The sequence below is a fragment of the Simochromis diagramma genome, unplaced genomic scaffold (assembly GCF_900408965.1).
Source record: "Simochromis diagramma unplaced genomic scaffold, fSimDia1.1 OVJJ01000715.1, whole genome shotgun sequence".
Classification (NCBI taxonomy): domain Eukaryota; kingdom Metazoa; phylum Chordata; class Actinopteri; order Cichliformes; family Cichlidae; genus Simochromis; species Simochromis diagramma.
In genome coordinates this window covers 31,022-44,118 of record NW_024387128.1, presented here as the reverse complement: position 1 = coordinate 44,118, position 13,097 = coordinate 31,022, and the positions used below count along the sequence as shown (strand labels likewise).

Below are 13,097 nucleotides of genomic sequence, written 5' to 3'. Positions count from 1 at the left end.
GTTTTGCAGACCTGGAAAGCCTCTTGTTGGAGCTGTACCTAAAAACGATGAAGAAAATAAAACCACATGAGCTAAACTGACAATGAGAAATGAGAAAGTGAAAGTGAGTGTGGGTGCAGGAAGGGCCTTCACAGTTTTTTTGTTTACTGCTGACTTTTGAAAGCTAAAGAGAGCAGAAAATCAAAGCTGTCCGTACCACAGCCGATCTCATCAGAATGATCCTTGCAGTCTGGACGACCATCACAGAGCAAAGACACAGAGATGCACTCGTCACTGTGCTGGCAGAAAAAACTGACCAGGTTCACAGCGCTGCCACTGTCACTTTCCCACCACCAGAGGGAGATGTTGTCACACTGCTGGGGGTCACCAGCTCATCTGCAAAAGCAGAAGAAGAGAAACAGTATAACCTGGTAAGAGAAGGTTGTACAGCCAACATTAGGAATAATTATCATAATTTGGTTTATGTCCTGACCTCCTCGGCAGCCGAGGATCTCCACGCGCAGGTAAAACGTGTGCCTGTACTCTGCAGGCATGATGCGCACGTAGCGAGCTCTGACCAGCCGACCGAGCCAGCGGGTCACGGGGGTCCTGCCCACCATCCGTACCTGAAACACCTGCACAGCAACAGAGAAGACACTTTATTACATATAAAAATATGTAATCATGCAGCTGTGGCTACAACTGTAGCTGCCTCCACCAGTGTGTGAATGCGAGAGTGAATGAATAGTGGCATTGTAAAGCGCTTTGGGTGCCTTGAAAAGCGCTATATAAATCCAATCCATTATCACTTACACCCCCGGAGAGCAGTCATTTCGGGGTAGTACCTTAGACCCCCGCGGAGTCATCATTTTGCGTTTCTACCTTTAAAAGCCGGAGAGCAGTCAAATGCTGGAAGTGGAAGCTAAATTGGCTAGTCATTCATATGTATATTGGGTCGTTACCTAGGAATTCTGGAGGGAGGGGATTGGGGGAGAAATCAACACACATGAGTCTAGGTCCTTTGTTGCTGACATTTATTGATAAAAACAGTAGTTTCATTTCATGTTATTTCCTTTTTCATTTCAAGCAAGGAAGTGGATGTAGTTAGTAAGTAAGATATTTCAGACATTATTCTGACACAGAGGAGGAGATACTGGAATTATAATTAGTATCTATGCATGCATTTGTGATTTTGTTTGACCTTCCCATTGCTTACAGTACAAAAAACCAACCATTTGTACACATATGTACTAATAATAATAAAAAGTGAGAATATTATTATTATTACAGTGCTGAAATTATAATTAATGGTACTGTTTAAATGTGTTAAGTATACCTTAGCGGGGCCATCGGGCTTCCCATTCTCAGTAAAGTCTGTGAAAAGGCTGCTGTGCAGGGCAAACGCCAGGCGGTATTTGGTGAGGTAACCCCACATTCGCTCAGTGCCCTGTGTCACCACGCCTGACACCCACATGGGCTCCAAGAAATCCACCTGAAAATACGGCTGAGGGTCTGTAGGTAACGGGCTCCAACCGGGCTCCATCACCTGGCTGTGAGCACAAAAGATGGTATGACACGGAGATGACCTCTCTTTTGTCATCTCCCCTTCAAGCATTAACAAGAACTTGAAAGTTTACTTAAGACCCAATGTGCTAACACTGAAAGACAGAAGTTTGATCTGTTTCAGGCTTGACAAGCGTCTCACATGTTTGGGACTATATTCAGCCGCCCGGCATCGGCAGGGTTGTTCTCCCGATGGGAGGACGAGGTGAGCTGACCGTAACGGATTCTCCCATCCTCCAGTCCAAGCGGAGAGGAGCAGATACCTGTGATTGTGATAAAACCACGACAGACCCAGTGATGTTTGCATGCTTTGCAGCATCTTTATTAACGGCTGCTGTACACTTACAGTTTTTTCTGAATGCTTAAACCCTAACTGTGATTCCTGCAGCACAATCTCTAAAACTATTCAGACTTATAGCAAAACCACTCACTGAGTTTGCAAAACTAAAAGCACAAAAACTGCTTTGCACTCAGTTTGCAATTTTGTAACACACACTTTGCAAAACTGTAGGCACAATTCACTGCACAACACTCAATTACCAAATTTCCAACACACTCCTAGCAAAAGTATACACATGTATGGCTATCATTAACACTAATTTGCCAACTGTCTGGCACACTTTCACATGTGAAAACTTTTTTAGATAATTAGTTCACTTTGCAATCAGCCTAAGCACTATAATACAGGTAAGCTGTGTGTGCGGAGTACAATGGAGGGAGCAGAAAGAGTGAGAAGTAGAGGAGGCCGAGGAAGAGGACGTGGAGGTGAAGAAGTAGGATGAAGAGGACGACAAGGACAAGGAGGAGCAAGAGGAAGACGAGGAGGGGGGAGAGGAAGATGAGGAGGGGGGAAAGGAAGGGTAGGAAGAGTAAGAAATAGAATTACTGATGACATCAGAGCTACAATAGTGGACCATGTAATCAACCGTGGAATGACCCTGAGGGTAGCTGGCCAACGGGTCCAGCCTAACTCGAGCCGCTACACTGTAGCAAGTACCATAAGGACATCTTGAAATGAGAATCGGTTAGTACAGTCACTTCGCACAAAGATTTGTAGCACTGCCATATGCCAATGAGAAACACACCAATACCATTGATGTAAAAATACTGAAATTGTTACTTTACAGAATTGCTAGATGACCAGATGCTGGGGGCAGAGGAAGCATGTTCACTGCAGACCAAGTAACCCATATAGTCATTATGGCGATTGCAAATAATCCTATACTTGGAAATAAACACTTGTGTTTGTTTTGATGTGTTTGAATAAACACCAGTACTTGAAGTTTGGATCCCTCTATGCTTATGGATCTATGACAGAAGTATGAGCTCAGACTGACATGGCCTACCTTGTGCACAGAGAAAGCAAAACCCAGATGTGTTTTGTATTCATACCATCAGTGTGCAGTTGGCGCATTGTGTGCTTAGTAGATGATGGCTTGTGTGTACTGTTTGATACGGAAACACCATTTTTACGAAGGTGTGAAGAGTTAATCTAGCTGTGTTTGCTTTTGCAAGAGAACTACAATGTTTTGATTATTGGGTGACAGGTTTTCTTATTTGTGTGAAGAGTTTTGCAAAATTAGCCAATAGTTACAAAAAATGTGCTTAAGCAATCAGAAAAAACTGTAAACACCTCGGCTGCAGCTCACATACCAACAACAACCAATGACAACAGCGCAGCCTTTTACAGTGCCGAGGCGTGATTGCAGATGCTGTGCAGGTGCCTCTATCTCACCTGCAGCAGCATCGCAGGCCCCGCCTCGCCACAGTGATATATGATGATCCTTGCATTCATTCAACCTTCATAAGAAATGAAGAAAAACAATCACACAGCTGAAAACAAACCTCACCGTGATATCCCGGGCCACCGTCCTGCAGAGACAAGATCAGAGTATGAAGCACCGTTTCTGTTCATGCTGTACGTATATTAACATCTCAAATCCAAATGCAAATAATGGGACTTAAATGAATGCACTGGCTTACAGCAGGATGTGTGACAGCAGCCATAGATGGAGTCCTCAGCGGGGCAGGCGGGGGTGTGTACGGCCTGCACAGTAGTGATCGTATTGAAGAGGAATTAAAAACAACTGCAATGCTTCTACGTTAAACGAAAAAGATCTGCGTCCTCGTGTCTTACTGGGCGGTAATGTTGTCATGAGGGTGGCATCCACTTTCATCCTCTCCTCTGGGACAGTGGGGATTTCCATCACAACGCTTCCATGCCTCAATGCAGCCCCCTGGTGGGGGGCAGGAGAACTGACCAGCAGGGCAGCTACGTGGACTGGTGGCTGTAGTGGAAGGCTGCGTACCTGCACACAGTGAGTAGTTGTGCTCAGTAAGAATGTCTATGTTTATTCTAAAATCTTAAAGAGCAAACTTTGAGCTGTGGTGTGGACAGCTCACCACAGTGGGTCTCGTCCGAACTGTCCCCGCAATCATTGACGCCATCGCAGACTACACCCAGAGGACCTGCTGGCACGCAGCGACCGTTCTCACATTGGAACTCTTTCTCTCTGCAGCCACCTGCTGGGGAGACTGGTGAGGGAGGACTGGGTGATGTTAACCAGCGAGAACCTGGTGATGAAAGTAAAGCCTGCATTTTAGAATCACACACACACACAAACCCAGTATGTAAGACCAGCATCCTTTCCACCAACCATCGCCACAGCCCATGATCTCAAGGCGAAGATAGATGCCATTCTGGAAGTCATGGGGCAAGAGGCGGACAAACTGAGCCGACACGATCCTGTCCAGTCTGCTCTCCGTCACTCCTCGATCATCGTGGTTACCGAGAAAAACCTGGGAGGAGAACAATCACTAAGAAAAATAATAAAGCCTTTAAAGTAAAGCGCTTTGGTTTGCTGCTGCACCTTGGCTCTGGGTGGGGCATCAGTGACCAGCTCCTTGTGGGTGTACCACTGATTTCCATCCCAGCTGAACTGGAGGAAGAAGCTGGACACAAATGTGCCAAACACACCTCCACCCTGGGTCAACACACCTGTAGGATAGCACAGCGACGAAACTAAGTGCACAAAACACTGAAGCAGCATGTACTGCGTGTAAACTGTGTGCCTGTTTACCAGTGATGTTGTATGGCTTCAGCAGGTCTATCTGTATGTAGGGACTCTGTGTGTTGCCGGTGTAGCTGTCAGGCCTCCGCTGTGGTAGGTCCTTATACTCCTCTGGTTCTGGACTCCAGCCCTGCAGGAAGAATTTTAAGATTGTTATCAGTGAATACTCAACACAAAGCAGAACCGAGGCATAATGGACTCATTTTACAGGCATTCGTTCATAAAATATCACTAAATAGCATCATTTGTAATTTATGAGAAGTCTAAGGAAAAAAGAGGATGATGGTTGACATGCTCAGGGGTCTGATTACGTGTGGAGTACCTGGAGGTCACTGTGAGGGTCCCACGCATGCAGACGAGCTGCATCAGGGGGGTGACCGGCCTGCTGTGAAGAGGCACTGAAACTTGAGGCAGGAAGAGACTGGACACCCAGGGGAGACCAGCATTCCTCTTAACACGAACAAGGATAAACAAAGTTTGCATGATTTAAAACAGATGCACCTCAGATTATAAAGACTTCACCGACTTGTTCATGAGATTCTATACAGTTGAGCCAATGACATGAGCGATAGCAGCAGTGATCGTGCAGAAGCAGACACCTGTTTCTGGTGTATTCAACAAAGCGCTTAGTTTTCCTCTTCATAACACCTGTGCTGTGGGGGTTAAATGCTATTTAAGTACTGTCAGGGTTAGAGGCAGGCGATGGCTGCTAGAGCAGGGCCATACTGCAGATTTGGTATGGATGCAATACAGAAAAACAGCGATACCAATAATGATATTGATGCTTTTAACTTATAAAGGCATCTTATGTAGGGAAGTGCTCCAGTTTTGTTGACTGAGACTCGTTACAAAGGTATGTGTCTGCTTGCTAACCAGTGTAGCTTTAGCTGATAACTTAGCATCAATTACTTCTGACTCCAAAGCAGTAACATGGGAAAAATCTGTCGGCTTAAACGTTTCATTTTTATTTCAGGTCACACATACTGTTGGTACTGAGTTTGCAAAAGCGAACATGTTTGTCTTCTAAGAGGTGTAAAAAATGTCTCATGGGTGCCCTCAGCTGAGCCTCTGGGTGAACTGCAGACCATTTCTGAGCAACATTAATAAAAGTAAACTGGCTCTCCTGGATCGTCTCAGGATCAACCTTTAAATATCTAACAACAGGTAGAGGAAGGCACCTACCTCCAGGAGGAAGAGGGTATGTGGGAATCAGGGGTGTGGTGACCTGTGCTGGCTTGGAGGTCACAGTGACAGGACCAATTGTTGTAATTATTGTGTCATTTTCACCTAGCAGGTGTAGAATACAAACATTGGTAAGAGAATATTCATTAACACAAGATTGTCTACCATAAACAAGAGACAGTCGTCTAAGTAATGCAATTTTATTGTTGGCCAAATGTTCACTTACAGGTCCTTTCAGCAGATGATGTTTCTACAAGGGTCCCAACTTCATCTTAATGTCATTTTTTTAAGTTATGCATGGCCATTATTTGTTACCAGTCCAATTATAGCACTTACCCAGAATGCAACACTATAAACTAACAAATTGGTTGATTCTGCACAGAGCACTCGTTCACTTTTTAACTCCATTTAATATAAATATAAAAAATAAAATCTGTGGGATGATTTTCTGACTCATAAACTGCTGCACCATCGATGGTCTTTGTCACGTTTCTTAAACAGATTGTTAAAAATCATTTTTACAACATTTCTGTGCTGTCGATCGTGTCAGGAGTGACGTTTTTTTTCTAATAAAAAGAAATAAAAATAATGCTCTCCCTCCAAACACCACAAGTGAGATTACGGCATGTAACATTTATCATTATTAGTCCCTACGTCATCTGACATTTGGATGCTACATTAGTGAGTATGGAGGGCAGTTCCTCGTGTTTAAGTTCAACCACCATTAAAGTGGAAAGAACTTAATCAGCGTAAACAGGAGAACAACTGTTCAGATTTTACCTTGGCAGTAGCAACACCTGTCTCCCTCTCCAGGCACCAGACTTTGGCCCTGCACAAACAAAAAGCATTCATCTTGAGTTGCCACGAGGCACAGCTACGTGGAGGCAAGAAAAGGTTGCAGAGGCAGGAGATGACTACAAGTGTTTCCATGGAATAAGATACAAACACACATTTACACACAGTTACATACACAAATGTGCCAATGTCCATTATAGTTCCACAAAACATGGACACAAACTAGGGATGCACCGATAGCGATACTGGTATCGGGTATCGGGGCCGATACTGTAAAATGTGTGTGTACTCATACTCGTAAAAGTTAACCGATACCATGAACCGATACTAACTTATTTCATTAATCAGAGGGTGGCTTGTCATTTCTGTTGTAGTTTTTTAGATTGGCCACTAGGGGGATATCCCGCGCTAAACAGGCACAGGGTTAGACGAGTCAGACTGGCAGCTCCAGATAAAAAAGAGAAACTGGAGGCTGCTGTAGCTAGGCTAAACAAAATGTCAGCAGTGTGGAACAGCCAACTTTAACTCAGGTTTTGGAAAAGCGATGAAAAATGTCAAGAGAAAATCTACGGGCAGTTAAAATAACAGAGACTCTGACTCATTTTATCGCTCTGGATGACCAGCCAATGCCGGTCGTGGAAAACATAGGATTCTTCTCAGCATACTCGAGCTGCGATATGAAATTCCCAGCCGCCCACACATCAGGGAGATAATGGTGCCAAAACTTTCTGAAGAGGTAAAGACAAGCAGTGTGTGCGCGATGTCAGTCCTCGGTTTAACGGCACAGTGGACTGATGATCCACGGGCAGATGGGGAGTTTGTTCGTCAGTGCCAAATACTTTCGTTATTGTGTTTGTTTGTTTACAATATGGACACTCTGCAACAATTTAAAAGTTTATCTTATTCTCAAACCTAATTTGTATTTATTTTATTCCAACAGAAGTGTTTATTTATTATTCTGAAAGCTCGAGACCAGTGCCAATAGTTCAGTGATATTTTGTTAAATTACAATGTGGAGACTCTGCAATAATTTAACAGAAGTGCTTAATTTTCAATAGAAATTTTTTTGTGGTCATTTTTATTAAGATTTTATTTTTTATCGGCAGCGAATAAAATAAAATCTGTCTTCCGATTCATTGCATTTGTGTGTGTGTGTGTGTGTGTGTGTGTGTGTGGTAGAAGTATCGGTTTTTGTACTCTGTATCGGCAAGTACTCAGATCCAAGTATCGGTATCGTATCGGTTTGAAAAAATTGGTATCGTTGCATCCCTAACACAAACTTAAGACATTGGTTACACTAATCAGTAAAGTCTGTAAACGACACTAAAGTGGCGACAGGTGAACAACATTTAAAACATAACAATAAGACTAATGTGGAAATATTTTTAGTAGCTTTTGCCAACAAAAATGAACAACAGCCACACACATCCTCTCACCTGAGGGCAGCCAGTGGCAGCGTATGGACAGTAGGGGGAGCACTGCACTGTGAGGTTGGGAAGACAGCGGCATAGCTGACACTGGTCTGACCGCCATCTGTCGCCCACTGTGTGGGACTGACCGTGATACTCACACTCCTCACAGGGGGCTGTCTGACACCTGCACACACACACACAGACACACACGCCGACAGTGGGATTGTAATACAGACACAAAGACAGACATTTTCTTTCAAAGAAACCCAGCAGAGATGTTGGTGGATGGACGTCATGATTCGATCATGTTTTTAACCACAAAGCCAGCGCTGATAGAAAATACTTCCTCACAGCAGGGGAGAAATGCTTGGCACACGGTTGGATTCCCATATATAGGGAGACATTTCCATTCTTGGATCAGGGTACACAATATTTTAGCTGCTACTTTTATAACGATCACGACCTGCACCTGTTCCAATGTGCCAGCACATTACAGAGTAACTGACACATTATCCCACATTAATCATCTTTTCTTACTTGGACATAATCATGAACAGCTGGTGGATTGCTGCACTCTGCCAACACTAAGAAGTGAGGACACCGGACAGAAAAGCAAACACTGGACTTTCATCCTTGACGCCCGTTTTTTGAACTTTGAAAAGGTTACATGTATCTAGCTGATTGGTGGATGACCTCATGAGCTACACACGCAGTCTAGTAAACTAAATACATTTTTTGACTACTTTTTGGGCATTAAGTGGTGATTAGTGCAGTTCAAAACCTCTTCATCAAAATATTTATAATGCTTGATAACACATCTGCTGAGCTCACGTTGAAGAATGATAAATTGTCACAGAGGCGCACGTCAGACGATTGCAATCCCATGGAGAGTGACCATGTTTGGAAAAGGTCCGAGTGCTGAAAGTCTTGAAAAAGTACACAGTTTCTAACCAATGAAAGCAGGAGGAGACTTACCGGCGAGCCTTCCTGTAAATTCCTCTGCACGTCCTACCATCTCCATGTTTGGGGGGGTTGTTTGGGCTGCGGAAGGACCACTGAACGCTCTGCACACCACACGGCCCCAAGCACTCTCCCCACTCAGACCATGATGACCATCCACAGTGGACTAAAGTGTGACAAACAGATTCCTCAGACTTCACAGCAGTCTGTGTGTGTACGCGTCAGCTGTGGATTTGACTACAGCGACTCACTGGAGCAGTCAGGGTTGGGCTGACACCTCTGCGGCCTTCCTCTCTCGCACACACAAACCTCACAGTCCACTTTGATCTGCTGGCCCGGCCAGTAGCGCACACCCGCCACCTCACACACACACTCCTCTGGTGACACACACTGCTGTGTGTGGCTCATCACCTGCCCCTCTGGACACCAGCATCCTGAAAGTATTGATACGTTAGAGAGAAAAAAGCTTGTGACTGAAATCTAAACTGGTGAAGAAGCCACATTTTATTTATCACACAGGACATTCCACACGTGTCCTGGGATGCACCGACCTGAGAAGCAGGGTGCGCTGGGATCACAGGTGGACTCACTGCTGATGTGGGCACAGGACAGTGGGCAGGGAGCACAGCTGTGTCTAATCAAGCCTGTGGGACAGCTGGTGTTGTCACATCCATCCTTCAGACATGGTTCTACAGTGAGGCACAGAGACAGAGCAGGAAGTCCTACTGTAAGAAAAGCTGTGTAACTAAATGAAAAATGTCGAAAATTCTCGTACGTTATCTGTTTCTTTATGCAGGTTAAAGTAACGAGGGTAAACACCCTGGTATAAAAAAAGGGAAAGACAAAAATGAATACAGGAAATCTCTTCATTTTAGAACTGGACGTGGTACCGTTTTTCTTTCTTTTTTACCAATTTATCTCTTATTGTCCTTAGCTTTCCTCATTTACTACCAGTTCATGGCATTTAAGTATTTATAAGTCTGAGCTGACCATGAGTCTTATTGTGAAAGTCTGGCATCTGATTACTTCCTTTCTGGTTTAAATAGCCCAGATTTGGATATAAAGCAACCACCATCATCAGCAATAAAAACAACTTCCATCAACACTCGAGAAGATCTACATTTTTTATACTTGGAATATTTATTCATATTTATATACAGGATTTTTGGAGTTCCAAAAAGATTGATTTTAAATTTTACATTTTACATGTTTGCGAAGCTCTCTGAGAGCACAAGCCATCTCTGGGCAGTAATTACTTTTATAATAAGTAATAAAACCATCGTAAACAAAATACCTGACTTTTGTTCAATAAAACATTCATCTTTACAAACTGCTTACTGGTCTCCATGGTCAGATTAGATGGTCCTGGGAGCTGGGAACAGTCCTGTCCTCCATAGAGAGGAGGTGTGCATGCTCTGTTTCTGACCTGAACTCCACCACAACCACTGGAACAGTTTGACCAGCTCCCCCACGGCAGCCATCGACCATCAACTGTAGAGAAGATGGTGAATGGTAAATGGACTGGTTCTTATATAGCGCTTTTCTACTCTATCTGAGCACTCAAAGCACTTTGTACAACTAATTCATTCACCCAATCACACCCATTCACACAAGCATGTTTTCTAAGTTGTTAAGTGCTTACTATCTAACATTCATACACATTCACACTCTGATGGATGCATCGGAGAGCATCTTGCCCAAGGATATTTGACATGCAGAGCGGAGGAGCCTGGGATTGAACCACCAACCTTCCGGTTAGTCGCTGAACCAGAGCAGAAGACAAGTCAGACTTTTTGACATGTGTGCGTCTGTGACTTTCCTTTATGCTTCTATTTTTTTGTCAGTTTTTCCTCCAGCTTTCTATGAAAAATAAACCCTCTTGTTCCAAAATTATAGGAATCTCACGTTTCCTGAAAGCATTCCCAAACATGTGTGTTACAGTTTCTGTGTATGTCCTTACCAGGACAGGTGGTATTGAAACACTCCTGCCTCTGGATGTCCTGACCCCGGCAGTGGTGCAGCGGGTCCCCTGGAGGGCATGATCTCTCCCGGCTCATGAAGCCCGTCCCACAGGTGGTGCTGCAAGGACTCCAAGGGCCCCAGGAGCTCCAGGTTTTACAGCCCTGCTCGTCTGTGGGGTCCCCGAGCGACCCCAATGAGGAGTCTGGGCAGTCTGGAACACCATTACACACCTAAAAACAGAGCAGGCTCACTGTACATGAAACTTTTCATTTTCTTTCTTCCTTCCTTGAAAACATAACTGACTTAGTTTTAGTATAATTAACGGAGAAAAACAGATGCAGTGTACTTTCATATGTGGGCCTGCAAATAACCTCAGATTCCAAGATTGAATGATGCAGTCATGCAATAGAAAATAAAGTAGAAACTCAGTAGTAATGCAACTGAAACTTCTCCCAACTTTCTGGTGTAAAACAAGGACTTCTATCCCTTCGTTGCCTGTTCAGCCACACATCGTTAAGTAAACACATTACATGTTGTAGGCAACATGACACTTCAAGTGAGTGAAAAACCTACTAAATATTATGTAGATAAGATAAACGACTATGAGTAAACAAACACTTGTATATTCTCCCTCAGAGGAAGTAAAATACTTTCATGACAAGCATCTGGCTTCTGTGAAGAAGTGAGCATGGGAGGGCTGAAGATGGGCGCTAACTTGCGCTATCCAAGTGTGTTTACTGATGCTGTGAAGTGTTGCCCTGGGACTCTCCCTGACTTCACGCCACATGGTTTATATCACTGTGTTATCAACAACCCCTCAAATTATACTAGATGAGATCTGAAGGCCTACAAAAGTTTGAATGCTTGTGTTCTATGTCAAGATTGCTTACAAACTTAGTAGGTACTTGAACCACGGACACTAGTCGCTGCTACGGTATTTACCTGATCTTTATTACACTTTGACATTGATACGTCTCTGTGTATTACCCTTTACATTGTCGACGAGCCAAAGTAGCTCATTTGTGATTGATGAGCAATGGTAATCTGTAATTTTCTGCTGGGGCCAGAACATGCTGCTGATTTTGCCTGTTAGCTGCTATTAGCTGCTGTTAGCTCCTGTTAGCTGCTGTTAGCTGCTGTTAGCTCCTGTTAGCTGCTATTCTCCGCTGTTACCAAAACTTAATTTCAAGTGAAGCATAGCGTTAGCTTATAACGTAGGAATTCTTAGGCTTGAGGTAAAGAGGAATAGAATGAAATGGAGATGAAGGGGAGAGTGTTGTGGTGGGAGAGGCAGATAAAGAGATGAGACAGAAAAAACTAGAAAGAGCTAATTCAAATATAAATGTAAAAATGTGTATTTGAAACAGATGCTGGTCATTTAAAAAATGCAAATAACTTATACTGCTGTATCAGATTTTTGTCTTCTATCCAAACCAGCAGGAAAGCAACAAAAGATTATCTTCATGTACTTGATCATTTCTGCAAAATATAGATGGCGTGTTGGGGCGGAGTTTAGCTTACCACGTTAAAAGGCACACAGGTTCCATCCATACAGGTGAACTCAGAGCAGGTGACAGTGGTGTTGCTGCCAGGAAGTGCTGGTGAGACAGTTTTATCTTAACAGAACAAGATGTCAAATATATTAATGATCATACAAGAGAACAGGGGAGTTAATACAATCAAACTTGTGTCGTTTTTAGTCCTGATGACATCTTTTAATGAAAGCCTGGCCGTGACTGTATCATAGCGTCATCATGGTCACTCCTTGTCTCACTCTAGGCTTACCTGCCTTCTCTTTATCTAATGAGAACTCACCACACACCAACTCATCTTCGCCCCGTGGACAGTCTGGGACACCATTGCAGACCTGTGACATATTCACACAGGTGCGGTTGTCACATGGGAAGCTGCCTAAACAGGGAGGTATCCGGGTAGAGCCTAGTAGACAGATGGTAGGACAAACTGCTCTTTTTGGCCTGATCATATTGACTCTAGGGTTTTATTCTTGATGCTTAGAACCTATAGCTGTACAGTATATACATTAACATACCACAGTTGTCGATACTCTCATCTGACGCATCCCTGCAATGTGGGGTCCCATCACAGAGCTGCTGGTAGTCCACACACTGGTCCCCACTGACACAAGGCACCTGGCCGGAGCCACACGGGGCGC

At 43.9% G+C, this 13,097-nt stretch overlaps 1 protein-coding gene across 1 annotated transcript in view; it reads right to left on the bottom strand.

Annotated features, from left to right (window-relative positions):
• Positions 1-301: 301 nt before the first annotated feature.
• The window catches only part of LOC120743461 (SCO-spondin-like), an 18,993-nt gene continuing 6,197 nt past the window's right edge, over positions 302-13,097 (bottom strand). The window contains exons 10-32 of the mRNA XM_040047103.1: positions 12,975-13,097; positions 12,740-12,862; positions 12,446-12,540; positions 10,923-11,154; positions 10,301-10,453; positions 9,514-9,651; positions 9,214-9,396; positions 8,978-9,128; positions 8,027-8,186; positions 6,576-6,624; positions 5,796-5,900; positions 4,936-5,063; positions 4,623-4,743; positions 4,413-4,540; positions 4,200-4,341; positions 3,946-4,116; positions 3,680-3,851; positions 3,526-3,589; positions 3,393-3,414; positions 1,685-1,805; positions 1,316-1,529; positions 473-614; positions 302-375 (exon numbers count right to left, since the gene is read on the bottom strand). The exon at positions 12,975-13,097 is cut by the window's right edge and continues 111 nt beyond it. Of these exons, the coding sequence (XP_039903037.1) occupies positions 302-375; positions 473-614; positions 1,316-1,529; positions 1,685-1,805; positions 3,393-3,414; positions 3,526-3,589; positions 3,680-3,851; positions 3,946-4,116; positions 4,200-4,341; positions 4,413-4,540; positions 4,623-4,743; positions 4,936-5,063; positions 5,796-5,900; positions 6,576-6,624; positions 8,027-8,186; positions 8,978-9,128; positions 9,214-9,396; positions 9,514-9,651; positions 10,301-10,453; positions 10,923-11,154; positions 12,446-12,540; positions 12,740-12,862; positions 12,975-13,097 (3,011 nt within the window). The remainder of the gene's footprint in view (positions 376-472; positions 615-1,315; positions 1,530-1,684; positions 1,806-3,392; positions 3,415-3,525; positions 3,590-3,679; positions 3,852-3,945; positions 4,117-4,199; positions 4,342-4,412; positions 4,541-4,622; positions 4,744-4,935; positions 5,064-5,795; positions 5,901-6,575; positions 6,625-8,026; positions 8,187-8,977; positions 9,129-9,213; positions 9,397-9,513; positions 9,652-10,300; positions 10,454-10,922; positions 11,155-12,445; positions 12,541-12,739; positions 12,863-12,974) is intronic.